This window comes from Anopheles coluzzii, chromosome 2 (genome assembly GCF_943734685.1).
Source record: "Anopheles coluzzii chromosome 2, AcolN3, whole genome shotgun sequence".
Lineage (NCBI taxonomy): Eukaryota > Metazoa > Arthropoda > Insecta > Diptera > Culicidae > Anopheles > Anopheles coluzzii.
The window spans coordinates 120,116,687-120,130,209 of NC_064670.1; the positions used below are offsets into that span (position 1 = coordinate 120,116,687).

The 13,523-nt window shown below is 47.8% G+C and overlaps 6 protein-coding genes across 6 annotated transcripts; 3 read left to right on the forward strand and 3 right to left on the reverse strand.

The window, feature by feature from the left end:
* Positions 1-67: 67 nt before the first annotated feature.
* On the forward strand, positions 68-2,574 carry LOC120961547 (uncharacterized). Its single transcript, XM_040385329.2, has 3 exons — positions 68-294; positions 368-935; positions 1,004-2,574. Exons 1-3 carry the CDS (start codon positions 163-165, stop codon positions 2,494-2,496), a joined length of 2,193 nt encoding a protein of 730 aa, XP_040241263.2. The 5' UTR covers positions 68-162; the 3' UTR covers positions 2,497-2,574.
* An 8-nt stretch (positions 2,575-2,582) lies between these two features.
* LOC120961552 (UPF0389 protein CG9231) lies at positions 2,583-3,868 on the reverse strand. The gene is made up of 3 exons (XM_040385333.2): positions 3,645-3,868; positions 3,093-3,377; positions 2,583-3,011 (listed from the first exon to the last, which is right to left on the reverse strand). Exons 2-3 carry the CDS (start codon positions 3,374-3,376, stop codon positions 2,786-2,788), a joined length of 510 nt encoding a protein of 169 aa, XP_040241267.2. The 5' UTR covers position 3,377; positions 3,645-3,868; the 3' UTR covers positions 2,583-2,785.
* Positions 3,869-4,125: 257 nt separating this feature from the next.
* Positions 4,126-4,987, forward strand: LOC120952415 (uncharacterized). Its single transcript, XM_040371729.2, has 2 exons — positions 4,126-4,536; positions 4,611-4,987. The coding sequence occupies exons 1-2, from the start codon at positions 4,267-4,269 to the stop codon at positions 4,827-4,829; spliced, it is 489 nt and encodes a 162-aa protein (XP_040227663.2). The 5' UTR covers positions 4,126-4,266; the 3' UTR covers positions 4,830-4,987.
* A 1,314-nt stretch (positions 4,988-6,301) lies between these two features.
* On the reverse strand, positions 6,302-10,981 carry LOC120949819 (calphotin-like). Its single transcript, XM_049611205.1, has 4 exons — positions 10,461-10,981; positions 9,984-10,388; positions 6,886-7,008; positions 6,302-6,814 (listed from the first exon to the last, which is right to left on the reverse strand). The coding sequence occupies exons 1-4, from the start codon at positions 10,473-10,475 to the stop codon at positions 6,491-6,493; spliced, it is 867 nt and encodes a 288-aa protein (XP_049467162.1). The 5' UTR covers positions 10,476-10,981; the 3' UTR covers positions 6,302-6,490.
* LOC120949824 (cuticle protein 18.6-like) lies at positions 7,376-8,006 on the forward strand. The gene is made up of 2 exons (XM_040367355.2): positions 7,376-7,603; positions 7,682-8,006. Exons 1-2 carry the CDS (start codon positions 7,589-7,591, stop codon positions 7,913-7,915), a joined length of 249 nt encoding a protein of 82 aa, XP_040223289.2. The 5' UTR covers positions 7,376-7,588; the 3' UTR covers positions 7,916-8,006.
* Positions 8,401-8,944, reverse strand: LOC125906826 (uncharacterized). Its single transcript, XM_049607416.1, has 2 exons — positions 8,839-8,944; positions 8,401-8,761 (listed from the first exon to the last, which is right to left on the reverse strand). The coding sequence occupies exons 1-2, from the start codon at positions 8,851-8,853 to the stop codon at positions 8,519-8,521; spliced, it is 258 nt and encodes an 85-aa protein (XP_049463373.1). The 5' UTR covers positions 8,854-8,944; the 3' UTR covers positions 8,401-8,518.
* Positions 10,982-13,523: the final 2,542 nt, after the last annotated feature.

The window sequence follows — 13,523 nt, forward strand, 5'->3', positions numbered from 1 at the left end:
ACAGCTTGACATGTTTTCGTAGGGCATTTTTTTTTGCTCTCCTCTGAGAACTGTCAAACGCTGCGGAGCGCTGTCAGGCGCCGTAAAACGTAAACAAAAAGCACGTTGTACTCCGTTCGCTCCCACACGCGACACTCCGGACGGCAAATAAAGTGATTCGAAATGGCCAAACTGCTCGCCTATTACAACCTATGTCCGATAAACAACATCGACGACTTTCTGGGACTGTCGCGCGATGTCGATCCGGGCTGCGTGATAAATACGCTGGGCCGAAACATCATACTGGTGGTGAAGGTGGGTCAACGGGTCGCGCGTGTCCCGGTGCAATGGTTCTTACGGATTAACATTTCTTGGCTCTTTCTTACAGCTAAGCAATCAACGACAAATCCGCAGCTGGACCGTGCTGGATCGGCTCAGCAGCAAGGTGGTGTACGATTTCCGCTCCGAGCGGTACGTCGGTGTGTTTGGCGGCCGCTACATACGATGCTGGAAACGGGACCAGCACGACATGAACACGGTGAAGAAGATTAAGCTGTACCGCACCGTGCACGATCTGTTCTGTCTCGAGAGTGGTCAAACGTTGCTCCTGTACACAGACGGTAGCTGTGAATCGCTCGAAAGTGCGCTAAAAACGAGAAACAAATCGCAGCAGGATGAGGCCGGCAATGTAGCGGTGCCCTTCGTTGACCCGAAAACGCACACGATACGGGACGTGAAGGTGCTGCTGCTGGACAACGGGACGCCACTGTTGACGTACTTCCTGCGCAAGGAGGAGGACGGTTCAATGGAGCTGCACTACGCGCTGCTCAATCCTGCCGACCTGAAGGTGCACAAAACGATCGAAAAGATAGCGGTGCAGCGCATCGGGGACGAGATCCGGCTGGTGAGCGCCTGTGTGGTGGACGGGAGCGATGGCCCATCGCTGCTGAGCATCTGTAAGTAGCGGGAAGTGAGGTGGCTTTTCGGCTTTGAATTTAATTGGCATTTCTTTTCTCAAAACCAGGGTCCGACAGTCGCATATTTAACCTTCAGCTTTCCCTCGGCCAGTCGCCGAAGCGCGAGGAAGGGGTAGGGAACTTTATCGAAATGGTGCACCACCTGAACGTAAAGCAGCCGCTCTCGATGGCCAGCATCGGCAAGGACTATGTCGCGTTTTACGCGAACAACAAAAATCAGGACGGCGCGACGCTCGTCCTATTCAACGTGCAGTTCAAGGTGTTCCAGGCGAAGCAATACTTCAAGGTGTACTTCGTGTCATCCCGCATCTGGGTGGTGGAGAGCAACATACTGCTCGCGTTCGGGCAGATGTTGGCGGTCGTGCCGTTTAAAATCAGCAAGGAACAGCTGTCGGACATGATCGGCAGTCAGCGCACCTTCGACCTGTCGCACACGATCGACGACGAAAGCATTAACGAGGAGTGCGAACTGCTGGATGTGTACGCGTTTGACGAAATGCTGTCCAAGCTGCCCAAGCGAAGGGAACTCGAAGCGAATGGTGGCGATGCAACGGTCGCGAACGGTTCGGGCGAAGCGCCGCCAGCAGACAAACCCGCCTACAAGTGGGTGTACAGTGAGGCCGAGTTTGAGGACGAATTGCGGGCGGCCTATCGGGAATCGCTGCCGGTGGATGTGATCGAAAGCTCCCTCCTGCCGAAGGATACGGTACAGATAAAGCTTTTCAACAATGCGGACGTATCGCTCGGGCCGTTGATTTTGAGCGAAAAGTTTGAAATCATGCTCGAGGAGCTGGAACGTTGCGGATACTCGGAGGTGGAAATCTGCGACCGCGTCGTGCCGTGGCTGATGCAAGCGAACCTGCCCGAAGATCTCGCCAAATGTTTAAAGCGCTACTCGGTCGTATCGGAACGGACGCTCATAAAGGCGCTCAAGTATGCACTCGCGCTGCCTGCAACGAACGAGGATGAGGAGGAGGAAGAGAATGAGGAGCAAGAGATGGAAGCTGGGACAACACCGAAGGCCAGCAAAGTCAAGCCGCCCAAGAAGGATGAACCCGAGCTTCCCGATCAGCACATTATGGTGGAGGCGCAGGCAAATCATCCCTGTCGTCGCGATCTGCTCAACATTGTCCTGTCCTGCAGCTTCAACCGGAAACCGCTGATTGCGTACGCACGGAAGGAGTTGGATTTTCGCACCGTCCGGGAGCTGTTGCAGCATCTCGAGCATCTGCTTACCGATCCGATGGCCATGCTGAGCGAAACGCTACACAACGCGGATACATTCGACAGTGACGAGCAGACGGTACAGTGGATGATGGTGCTGCTCGATTCACACTACCAACAGTTCATTCTTTCCACCGAGGAGCCGATACGGGAGCAACTGCAGCGCCTCCTGACCATTGTCGAGCGGCACGTTGGGCTGTTAGGCGAGCTGCAAAAGCTGTCCCCTTCGTTGCGTCGTATGCTGGAGCAAAAGGCACAGAAATCGGGACGGGATGCTAACCAGTGGTACTGCGTGGAGACGATTACGTTATATTAGCGGCAGGCTTGGGCCAACGAGAAGGTGTTTCAATAGCATTAAGATAATAAAAGTGTACCGAATGTCCCCCCGCACACACACCACAGTGACATTATTCCATCGCTTGGCTGTATTTACAGGATGATTTTATCAAATTCTAGCGCCTAAAAGATCAACACTTTAAATGAGGCGTAGTTTTAACGCGCACAATAATCACCGGACCTTTCTTTCTAGCAAAAAACAGGTCAGGTGTAAGGATAATTGATGATGGCTTTGCCGGAGACCAGCCTGTGGTGGGTAACACAGCATTTTACTTCTTCTTCGCTTCCGCCGCCAGCGACGCTTCGTAGTCGGCACGGGCCTTCTCGTTGTACTCCTTGTGCCAGTCCAGGTTCATCTGGGCAACGGATTCGCCCCGCTCCTGCGCCTTCTTGCCACTGATCACCATGACGATGCAGCCGATCGCCGTCGCAATCATCATGTAATTGGCGATCTTGATTCGCACCTGATTCCGGACCCGTTCCATCTTCTCCTGGCTAGCGAGTGGGAGGGAAAAACAATAATTGAAGGATCATTTCATACAAAAAACAAAGAAGAAAAAAAAACGGAAACGCTACCTGACAAAGTTAGGAACTTCTTCGATGGATTTGTACCGCTTCATGAAGACCAGCATACGCTTCTCCAGCGCGTTCGGTGTGTGGGTGTGCGTGTTGATGCTCGATCCATTGCTTCCACCGGCGGACGGTGTTGATTTCGGTGGCTGCTGGGGCTTTGGTTCGACCTGGTTGGAACTGAAGCTTCGACCGGCTGCGGCAGTGCTACGTGATCGTAGCAGCGTCGACGTTCGAGCCACGCCGGATGATGTACGTGCGATTTCGCATGCTGTGCGCAAAAAATTCATCCTATGCACATAGAGGGAAAATAGAAAGAGACGGAAAGAAAAAGGAGGTCATAAAACCGGTCCCGGTGTATTGAGCAGTTGAAGACGGATGAAGGTGCAGCATAAGTTTGGGTTGTATGCACGGATACTTGATCGTAGAGATGCTTTTAATTTGCTACGCTTTAACTTAAAATAATCATTAGATCCCAGGCCAAAGAGAAAAATACATAAAACGACAAGATCACCACAGATACTCAAACAAGATTACACAATACACACAATCACTTACGCGGAGCTGGGGGAAGCACCGATTTCTGTGGAAGCTACGCCCGCAAATATATAAAGCTTTTGGTTGCGTTTAGTGGAAGCGTTTATGCGCTTCACTTAGTGAACTTGAAGTAATTGCAATTTACGGCCCAAATTGCTATTTATTTACTTTTGTAAGAGAAATACCAATCGCTCGCGGATCGCTTCCCCCACCAACAACACAACAGCCGTGAAACAACAACAACAGCAATAAGCAGCTGGGCAGCTGTCAAAGGAGGTGTACACACTTCAACCGTCAATTTCAATTCGAAAACTGACTTTAATTAATGTATTCTACCATAAATTTCGGTCTTATGATGATCTTATAGTTTAATATGTTCCTGATTTCCAAAAAAGAAAGCAAATGTAAGATTTGAATCACATTTTCTTAGATTGTTTTGCGCCCGGATACGGTAATGAAACGCTTCACACGAAACGCTTCAAATCGGTTTGACAGCTGCGCGCTGTGTGTTTGTTTACATTTGGCCGGTGCATCGCAAACACGCGGCACACGTTCGTTTTCATAGAAATTGTATTATTTAAAGTTTCCTAAATATCTGCCACCACCAAAAAGTGAATAAAAAACTTTCCTAAGCCCTCCAAACATGGTGAACGATATGGAAACGGTTACAGGCACCCCCGTGGATGATTATGGCGTGCTGAAGGGTGATCTCGTGTTCATACGCAACAACGAAAACCTCATGCAAGCCATCGATCAGATACAGGAAACGCTGGCCAGCGTGAATCGGGAATATGAAAAGTATCCGAACTTTACGGCGGAGGAAAAGGTGCGCTTCGACACGCTGTGTGCGTTTTGCGTGAACTCACTGTTCTGGATGCACGAGAAGATGCTCGGTCGTCCGAACACCGTCATGGTAAGTGTTGCGGAAGAATGGTTGTTGCCTTTAGAAACATTCAAATTAATTCTTTCTGTCTCTTCGTCTTTCAGGATGACATTAAAGCGGATCTCGGCCGGGTGCGGGAAGCGATGAAACGGTTGCAGACCATACACGATAACCTCACCAAGCGGCCCCGTCTCGATCAGCCGGCCGCGCAAAGGTTCGTGCGGGCCGGGCTGTACGATGCTAACAACACGGAAAGCGACAAACAGAACGATGCACCACCAAACAAAAAGAAGCGCCGGGAGAAGAAAGCCGAACCGGAATGAGTAGAGTAGCACCCGGCCTGTGTGCTACTGGGGTAGGTACAATAAGAGATGTTGTATGTGGATAGACGAGATTTAAACATGTACTAAATAACGTAAGGCAGATGTCGTCAGGGATAATAAAACAAAGCTAAATGAATGCCCTACTGTAATGTCCATAATCCAAAAGCCATAATCCATGCTTGCGTACTAATGCTTTTTGAAAGAAGAGAGCTTGATTCGAGCGTCCCCCGACGTTCAGGAACCCCCCTCGCCATATGCCACCATCCGCCCAAGGGGTTGGATCTATCCCGTATACTGTGGCAAGCTAGGATATGTGGTGGCATACCCGTATAAGTGGCAAGCTAGGATATGTGGTGGCACACGTTACCACTCTGCATGACGAGGACGTGTCGGAATTGGATGTGAGAGCCTATATTATCCCTCATGGGGCTTCGCTTCCCATCCCATTGCAGAGCATACGGTACTCACATACGCCTCTGAGACATGCGGCCGTATCGGGGAGCTCGTTCGTTCCCGGGAATGTTCGCCGCGACGCTCATTTTCATTCATTTCATAGCCCTCTATGATCAAAATTTCGTTCTTCGACGAATGAGTTCTCCGATACGGCTGATGGAATTATCCGTGTTCGAGAGGAAGATGCTCAGAAGGATACTTGGCCCCGTATGTGTGGAAGGACAATGGAGGAGCCGTTATATTGACGAGCTATACGAGATTTACGGCGACCTCACTGTCGTACAGCGTATCAAGCTCGCCAGGCTCCGGTGGGCTGGCCATGTTGTACGCATGGAAACGGATGACTCACTCCGTGAAGTCTTTTTAGGCCATCCACAAGAACAGAGGAGACGTGGTAGGCCCAAATTGAGGTAGCAAGATGGCGTGGAGGCGTCCGCCATTAAGGTATAACGGGATTAACGGACTGGCAGACGAAGGCGCAAGACCGTGAGCGGTATCGGACACTTCTGAGGCAGGCCAAGACCGTAAAGCAGTTGTAGCGCCGGATAAGTAAGTAAGTACAATTAGTTCGTTCGATAAAAATGGTTCGATTGGTTGGTGTGAGACATTGTTAGAACGAAAGTGGAAATTAAGTAAGCCATTGTTGGGTCCGTCTGGTGGCACAGTTGTCAACTTGTACGACTTAACCACATGCCCGTCATATGGGTTCAAGCCCCGAATGGACTGTGCACCCATACGTAGGACTAAACTATCATGTGATGTGTAAAATCAGTAAGTTGCTGAAAGCCAAGCCCCCACTAGTCGTGTACAGAGGCAGGCGTTGACCGACAACGGTTGTTTGTTGTACCATAGAATAAGATGATCGTTTACTATGCACATTGTGGAGGAGTTATGCAGGCTTTATGCAGGATCCGCTCGAAATAGAGTGGTGAACTAGAAGAAGCAAATTTGCAAGGAGTTCTTTGAAGAAATGGCTTTCGGATGTACTAAGGTAAGGAGAGATGTAACTACGGTATCCATTTTTAGGAACATTCCTTCTAAAAAGGTGTTGTATTTTGATTGTGACAAGAATTGAGTTAAGCGGGAAGAACGGTATGTACAAAAGATCCTAGATGCAGGAAGGTGGCGACCACACGAACGATCAGCATCGTCTCGACAGAACCCCAATGTTCAGTCTATGCCAATGTGCTTCTGCTTCAACGCGTGCCTTAGAACACGTACGGAGCGGGCAGTCCAGTGTAGGCCGAGTAGGCGCTGAGGGCTGGCAGACCGGCGGCAGTGTAAGCACTGTAAGCTGGCAGTCCAGCGGCAGTGTAGGCCAGGGCAGGAGCAGCCGGTGCAACGAAGCGTGCCGCCGGAGCAGCAACGACGGCCGGAGCAGCCGCAACGACCGGAGCCGCTACCGCATGGTTGACGGTGTGTGCGTTGTAGGAGGTGGCGTACGGTGCGACGACTCCTGCCGCAGCCAGCGGAGCTGCCACTGGGAAAACTCCAGCCGAAGCAGTACCGAACACGCACACAGCCAGGCAGATCTGAAGGAGCGGGATGGATTGTATGGTTTAAGCACGAACATAATTGGCTCGAAGAATTAAAGGACACTTACCACAATTTTGGCAGACATGATGCTTGTTGGGTTTTGTGGAGAACTCTGACGTTCGAAAGGCTTGGAAGGTTTGTTAGATTGCTTGGAAGCGACTGATGCCATTGTTGGAGTTGAAGATGGTTTTTATACCAATCCACAACACACACCCACACCAACAACTCAACCCTTCCTGCCAAGTTGCATACGGTATTATTGTTCAATTTCACTTGGTCCCAGTGAAGTCCACCCACTCTTCCCTGCTTTCGACGAGGCAGACAGTGTGTCCGTCATACGATGGGAATATTAATGCTGGAAATTGAAATCGAACGCCGGTATCATAAACGCATTACAAAAAACGGTACACTGAAACCAGCGGTTGACCAATTGCGATCGGTACGGACGTGATCATGCTAACGGTGTCAGTTACGCAACCCCAGCCGTAAGAAGCGACGAACTGACCTTGACGACGTTCGGGTCCTTCCCGTTAGGTGAGTGATTTGACAGGGCCCCTCCAGGGTACTAGTCGGAATGTGTGCAAGGCTGTTTGCATGAACGATGCGATGTCGTTGATCGCATTTTAATCGTAACTCCTCCACAATTGGCAGTATTTGATAAGGAACACAGGGGGGAGAGCATCTAGAAGAGTATAAATAGCGAGTGTATTCTTCAGCAAACGGTACAGTTGTTCTGTTCAATCGAAAGCCAATCAAACCATCCTTTAAACATGTTTGCCAAAATCGTAAGTAGTCGACAAGCACTTCCATTCAAGAGCCTTTTTCACTTTCGATAACTCATCGCTTCTTCCTTCGCACCATAGATCTTCTTCTTCGGCCTGCTCGTTGCTGCTGCCTACGGCAAGCCCGTATTCCCGCTGGCCTACTCGGCACCGCTCGTTGCTGCTCCTTCCGTAGCGGTGGCCTCTCCACTGGCCGCTCCGTTCGCTGCTGCCGCTTACACGGCGGCTGTCCCGGCAGTTTCGGCGGCATACACGGCTTCTCCTTACGCCTACAGTGCTTATCCTTACAGTGCCTATGGATCGTATTTGCTGTAAAACGTATCTCATCTGCTCAACAAGTACACAAATGAAGCATCGGTTGATGGTGGTTATGTTTGAAATATAAATTTATTGTTTGCAAGTACAACATTGCCTCTTTATTCTTTATTTTTTATTCCTTTTCTCATTATTCTTTATCTAATGGATCTATGCTATCGTAACAGCGCATAAAGAATTGCTTGATATGTTGATTTACGCAACGCAACCAGACAGTTATTTCTTGCTAGGAGAGGAGGATCCGAATGCAAATCCATCTTAAATGGGCTTGTAGGACTTAGCTCGCCCATCAAGTAGAACCTGTAATGTTTCCGGGAGACTCCAAAAGATTCCATAGACTTCTTCAAGACCGGACAGGATCGATACGCACTTGGACCATCCTTTTCTCGCAAGGATTGTATGTGCAGTTGACTCCTCAAGGGGATTACTATCAACCGTTACCCTCTCAGTAGCACAACAATTGAACACAATCAAGACAAGCAATGTAAGAGTTGAAAGAAATTCCAGCCAATTTATTGTACAGAATGTTACAAGAAATCGTTTCCAGTGTGTTTCATACGGAGTGAGGTTCTATCGCGTTCCTTAGACGATTTCGACGACACGTTAATTGTAATACAATGAAGATCTCAGTGCTGGGACACTGTAGGCACTATAGGCTAGGGGGCTGCCGGAGTACGTCGAGTAGGTGACTGGAGAGCCGGAGTAGGTCGAGTACGAGGTAACTGGAGCGCTGTAGGCAACGGGGGACACAGCACTTGCAGTGTAGGCCACCGGGAACTCAAGAGAGCGGCCTCTAGGAAGTGGATATCCAGCCGAAGCGCAGACAACGACAAGGGCGATGATGAACTGTACATAATGAAAGTGAAAATCAATTCGATTATCTAAATTTCTGCTTCTCTGTTACTAGTCTACTGAATACTTACCAACTTGGCAAACATTTTGTTGTGTGTGGTTTGGAGACTGTTGGAGCAGCTGTTCTAACACTTGAAGTTGATTGCTTTCTGATAAAAATGAATTTGCAGTACGCGCTTTTATACTGGCGGATCATGAAATCCAGAATACGAAATTACGATCCATACAAAAAAATGTTGGTGTATGTGGGAAGGCGTTCTAGAAGATAAGAAAGAGCAATACACACACGCGTTGATGGATGGTATATACTGTGTAGCACTTACTGGAAAAGATGGATGACAAAGGCGCCGATGATCGACAGGTTGATTGAGCAAAAAACGCATAACGAAACTGCAGTGAAATATGTAGCTATGCTTAAAAAGAAATAAACGATCAAACTGGTCTTTGGTGTGTGGAGTGCAAGCCAGCAGAAATACAGCTGATTGCTTCATTTACTATAGTTGGAATAATCAAGGACATTTTCGTTAAGCCCAATCCCCCCACATAACCTTTGTTTGAGAGGCAGAGAGTTTGAAACAAAAAGCATGAGACACGAAACAAAAAGGGCGATCCGTTTTAAGATTGCTCTTGACATTTGCGAATGCAAATCGATCTTGTCTTGTCGTCCATCGAGGCAACTCCTACAAAACCGGAGGATCGATACGCACTTGAACCATCCTGTTCTAGTAAGGACTTAGTGTGCAATTGCGTGGATTAGTTCAGGGAAGCCTTTGTTTGTCGTTATGATAAATACTAAAATTGATCTAGAATGATCCTCTACTCAAATGTGGAAACTAACGCAAGCGAAGAAAGTGTCTATCTCCATAGGGAAATTTGAATATCGTATAGTACTAATGGATACATCTCAACTTTGATGTAGTTTCTGAACTGAATTTCTTCTCCTTAAACTTTCCACCATTCCATCCATAGAAGCGAAATAAAATCGAAACAAATCATGTTAGTTCCCACGGGATACAAAGATTGACCGTACATTTATTGGAGCAAAAGCGTACATCGCCGCCCTGCCCGCACACCACCTTCGGCGAAGGAAGTTGTGCCATTCGATTGCAGTCTCTATGTCACTGATTAGCTTAAGCACTACTTAATCACATGTTTTGCCATTTGGGGGCCGCCACCAGCAGCAATCACACACGTCCACCGTGCCCGATTAGGCAACGACCGATCGGTAGCGGATCGTAGCATGGAACGGTCGCACCAGCTTGGCAACTTTCGCCACCGGAGCGGCAGCTACCAGCTTGGCGGCGGGAGCAGCAGCCACTACCGCTGGTACGGCGGGTACGGCTGGAACCGGCACCGGAACTGGGATGGCCGCGGGAGGATTGTAAACGACCGGCTGCGGGTAGAACACGGGCGCTGGCGGTGCCGCGGGCAGAACGAAATGGTAGGCTGGTGCTGGGACTGGCGCCGGGATGGGTGCCGGTACGGCGAAGGGCACAAAGCCATTGTAGGTTCGGGCGAACACTTGTGAGCTTTGGGCTGTGACAACACCAGGACCGACGGGTGTAAGGACATGTGGCTTAGCGGACGCTACGGCTAGCAGACTGCAGACAGCAACGATGGACTGGAATGACGAGAGAACGAAGTGATGTAAACGCTCTGATGGGAATGTTCCGAAAGAATGCGTCCTACTTACCACCTTCGTAAACATTTTTAAGCTGTTTGTTTGTTTCTTTTCACTTTCACTGGGACCTCGGCACGGGCTGATGCTTGATGAACGGTCAATTAGTGCGTAATGAGCCAATAATACCCGTATATCGAGTATTTATAGGAAAAGCACGAACGCCAAACCGTCCATTGTTTTGTTTGTCCCACCCGAAACGTCCCCAAAAAACAAAAACCAACACAGCGACTGCTCAAGGGGGTTGCTATCAACCGTTACCCATCTGTTTGGCCGATTTCCGTTCCCACCCCGTTTCTTGCTGAAGGAAGTCCGTCACGATTCATGCCCGTGCGCCGAACGCTCCAAATAAATCTATTCCACGCCTCGAACACATCCAGGCACGATCCTAAGTCCGTAGCGTTTGATCGAACCACCGATCGAACGGTGGCCAGTGCGTTTGTGACATAATCGCTGGCCGCTGGCATTGAAACTGTGTAGGGTTATGCTAAACATGGTCGCATAATCGGGCGATCGCGTTGCACGTGTTTGCACCTTGCCTTGCAGCGCAACAATTGCCAATTGCTGTGAGGAGTGGGGGAAGGAGTTTTTGTTTATTTGTTTGTTGGTCCGTTGTGGATCATGTTCCGCTTTTGGTCGGTGAAGACAAGCATTGTAGGAGTTGAAAGCAATTCCAGTCTATTTTATTGTACAGAATGTTACATGAAATCGTTTCCAGTGTGTTTCATAGGGAGTGAGGTTCTATCGTGTTCCTTAAACGACAAGGCATGTCAGTTGTAATAGAATGAAGATCGCAGCGCTGGGGCACTGTATGCACTGTAGGCTCGCTGGCTGCCGGAGTACGTCGAGTAGGTCACTGGAGAACCGGAGTAGGTCGAGTACGAGGCAACTGGTGCGCTGTAGGCAACGGGGGGCACAACTCCTCCAGTATAGGCCACGGGGAAGTCAAGAGAACGAGGGGTAAGTATCCCAATTGTAGCCGAAGCGCAGACAACGGCAAGGGCGACGATGAACTGCAAATAATGAAAGTAAATTTAAATTCTAGCTTCTGCTGGTTAACTATATAATTACCAATTTGGCAAACATTTTGTTGTATGTGGTTTGGAGACGGTTGAAGCAGCTGTTGTAACTCTTAAAGTTGATTGTTTTCTGATGAAGGTGAATCTGGAGTACGCGCTTTTATACTGGCTGGGCATAATGTCCAGAATACGAATATCAAATTACGATCAATACAAAAATAGATATTGGAGTTTGCGTGAAGGTGCTCTAGAAGATTAGGAAGAGCAATACACACACGCGTTGAAGAATGGTATAGAATGCGTATCACTTACTGAAAGAGGTGGCTGTTAAAGTCGCCGATGATCGACGGCTTGATCGAGCAAAACGACGATAACGACACTTCAATGAAATATGTAGCTATGTTTAAAAAAATAAACGGTTACATTCTAACATAGGCATTCCAAACATAGAACAAGCTACAGAACCTTCGTAAGAAACAGAGAGTTAGAAAGCTTGAAACAAGATACATGAGATGCGTAACCAAAAGGGCGATTCATTTGGATTTTGGAAGCGTGGAGGAACTCTTCTTTCTGTTATTTGCCAAAACTACAATCCAGAACTAGAACCTGTTCGTATTCCTTGCTGGCATGCATAATTCGACACTGTTTGTGGTTCGCCTGGAAGAACCTGTTTAATCGTACCGGGTATCACATGATTCATTCCGTTTTCGTTTTCTAATTTCATTGATTAGCGCTGGAACCCAATTTTAGAATATTCTTAAATCAATCATAACCTGCCGAAAACTGTGCAGGAATAGAGAAGAAGCGTTACAACACATGCTACAACATTGAAGCAAACGTAAGATGGGACAGAAATTTTGAATTCCAATCAATTTATTGTAGTTTTTTTATTCAGTAGGGACGGCTTTGCCGTATTGCTTATAATTTATTGTAGATAATGTTACATGAAATCGTTTCCAGTGTGTTTCATAGGGAGTGAGGTTCTGTCGTGGCTCTTAGACGACTACGGTACGGCCATGGTAGTAGAAATTAGATCCCAGTGTTGGGGCGCTGTACGCTAGCGGGCTTGCGGAGTAGGTCGAGTACGAGGCAACTGGAGCGCTGTAGGCAACGGACGGTACAACTTCTGCACTATAGGCTACCGGGAAGTCAAGAGAACGGCCCTTAAGTAACCCAATATCAGCCGAAGCGCACACTACGGCAAGGGCGACGATGAACTACACAGGACGAAAGTGAAAATCAATTCTTAATTTCTGCTTCACTTCCTACTACGAGCAAGATACTTACCAATTTGGCAAACATTTTGTTATGTGTGGTTTGAAGACTGTTGAAGCAGCTGTTCTAACACTTGAAGTTGATTACTTTCTGATGAAAATGAATCTGAAGTACGCGCTTTTATACTGGCTGACGCTGAAGTCCAGAATACGAATATCAAATTACGATCTATACAAAAAAAAGTTGTTGGAGTGTGTGGGAAGGTGTTCTGGAAGATTAGGAAAAACAATGCACACGCACACGTTGATGAATGGTATAGAATATGTATCACTTACAGGAAGAGGTGGATGGTTGGCTATTTAATTTATAGAGACTTTGAGCATCTCTACTTCATTCGTCTCTCGATAAGGTGGATGTTAAAGTCGCCGATGATCGACAGCTTGATCGAGCAATTGCTGATTGCTTCATTTTCGATAGTTTGATTGAATAACCAAAGCCATGTTTGTTGCGTACAGTGTAAAAGGAATACAATACATTGTAATATAGGAATTCCAAACATAGAACAAACTACAGAACGTTTCTTTGAAAAAGGGCAAAAAAGTGGAGGAAACAAGAAACATGAGACACGAAACAAAATAGGTGATCCATTTTGGATTGCTGTTGATATTTGCTTGATGATTCGCGTTTGTGATTTGCGTGCAAGAAAACACGGAACGAAAACGAAAGCAACGCGATGTACATAACCGGAAGAACCTGTTTAATCGTACCGGGTATCAAATGATTCGTTCCGTTTTTGGATCGATCCCAATTTGCGAATATTCTTAAATCAATCATTAACTGTCGA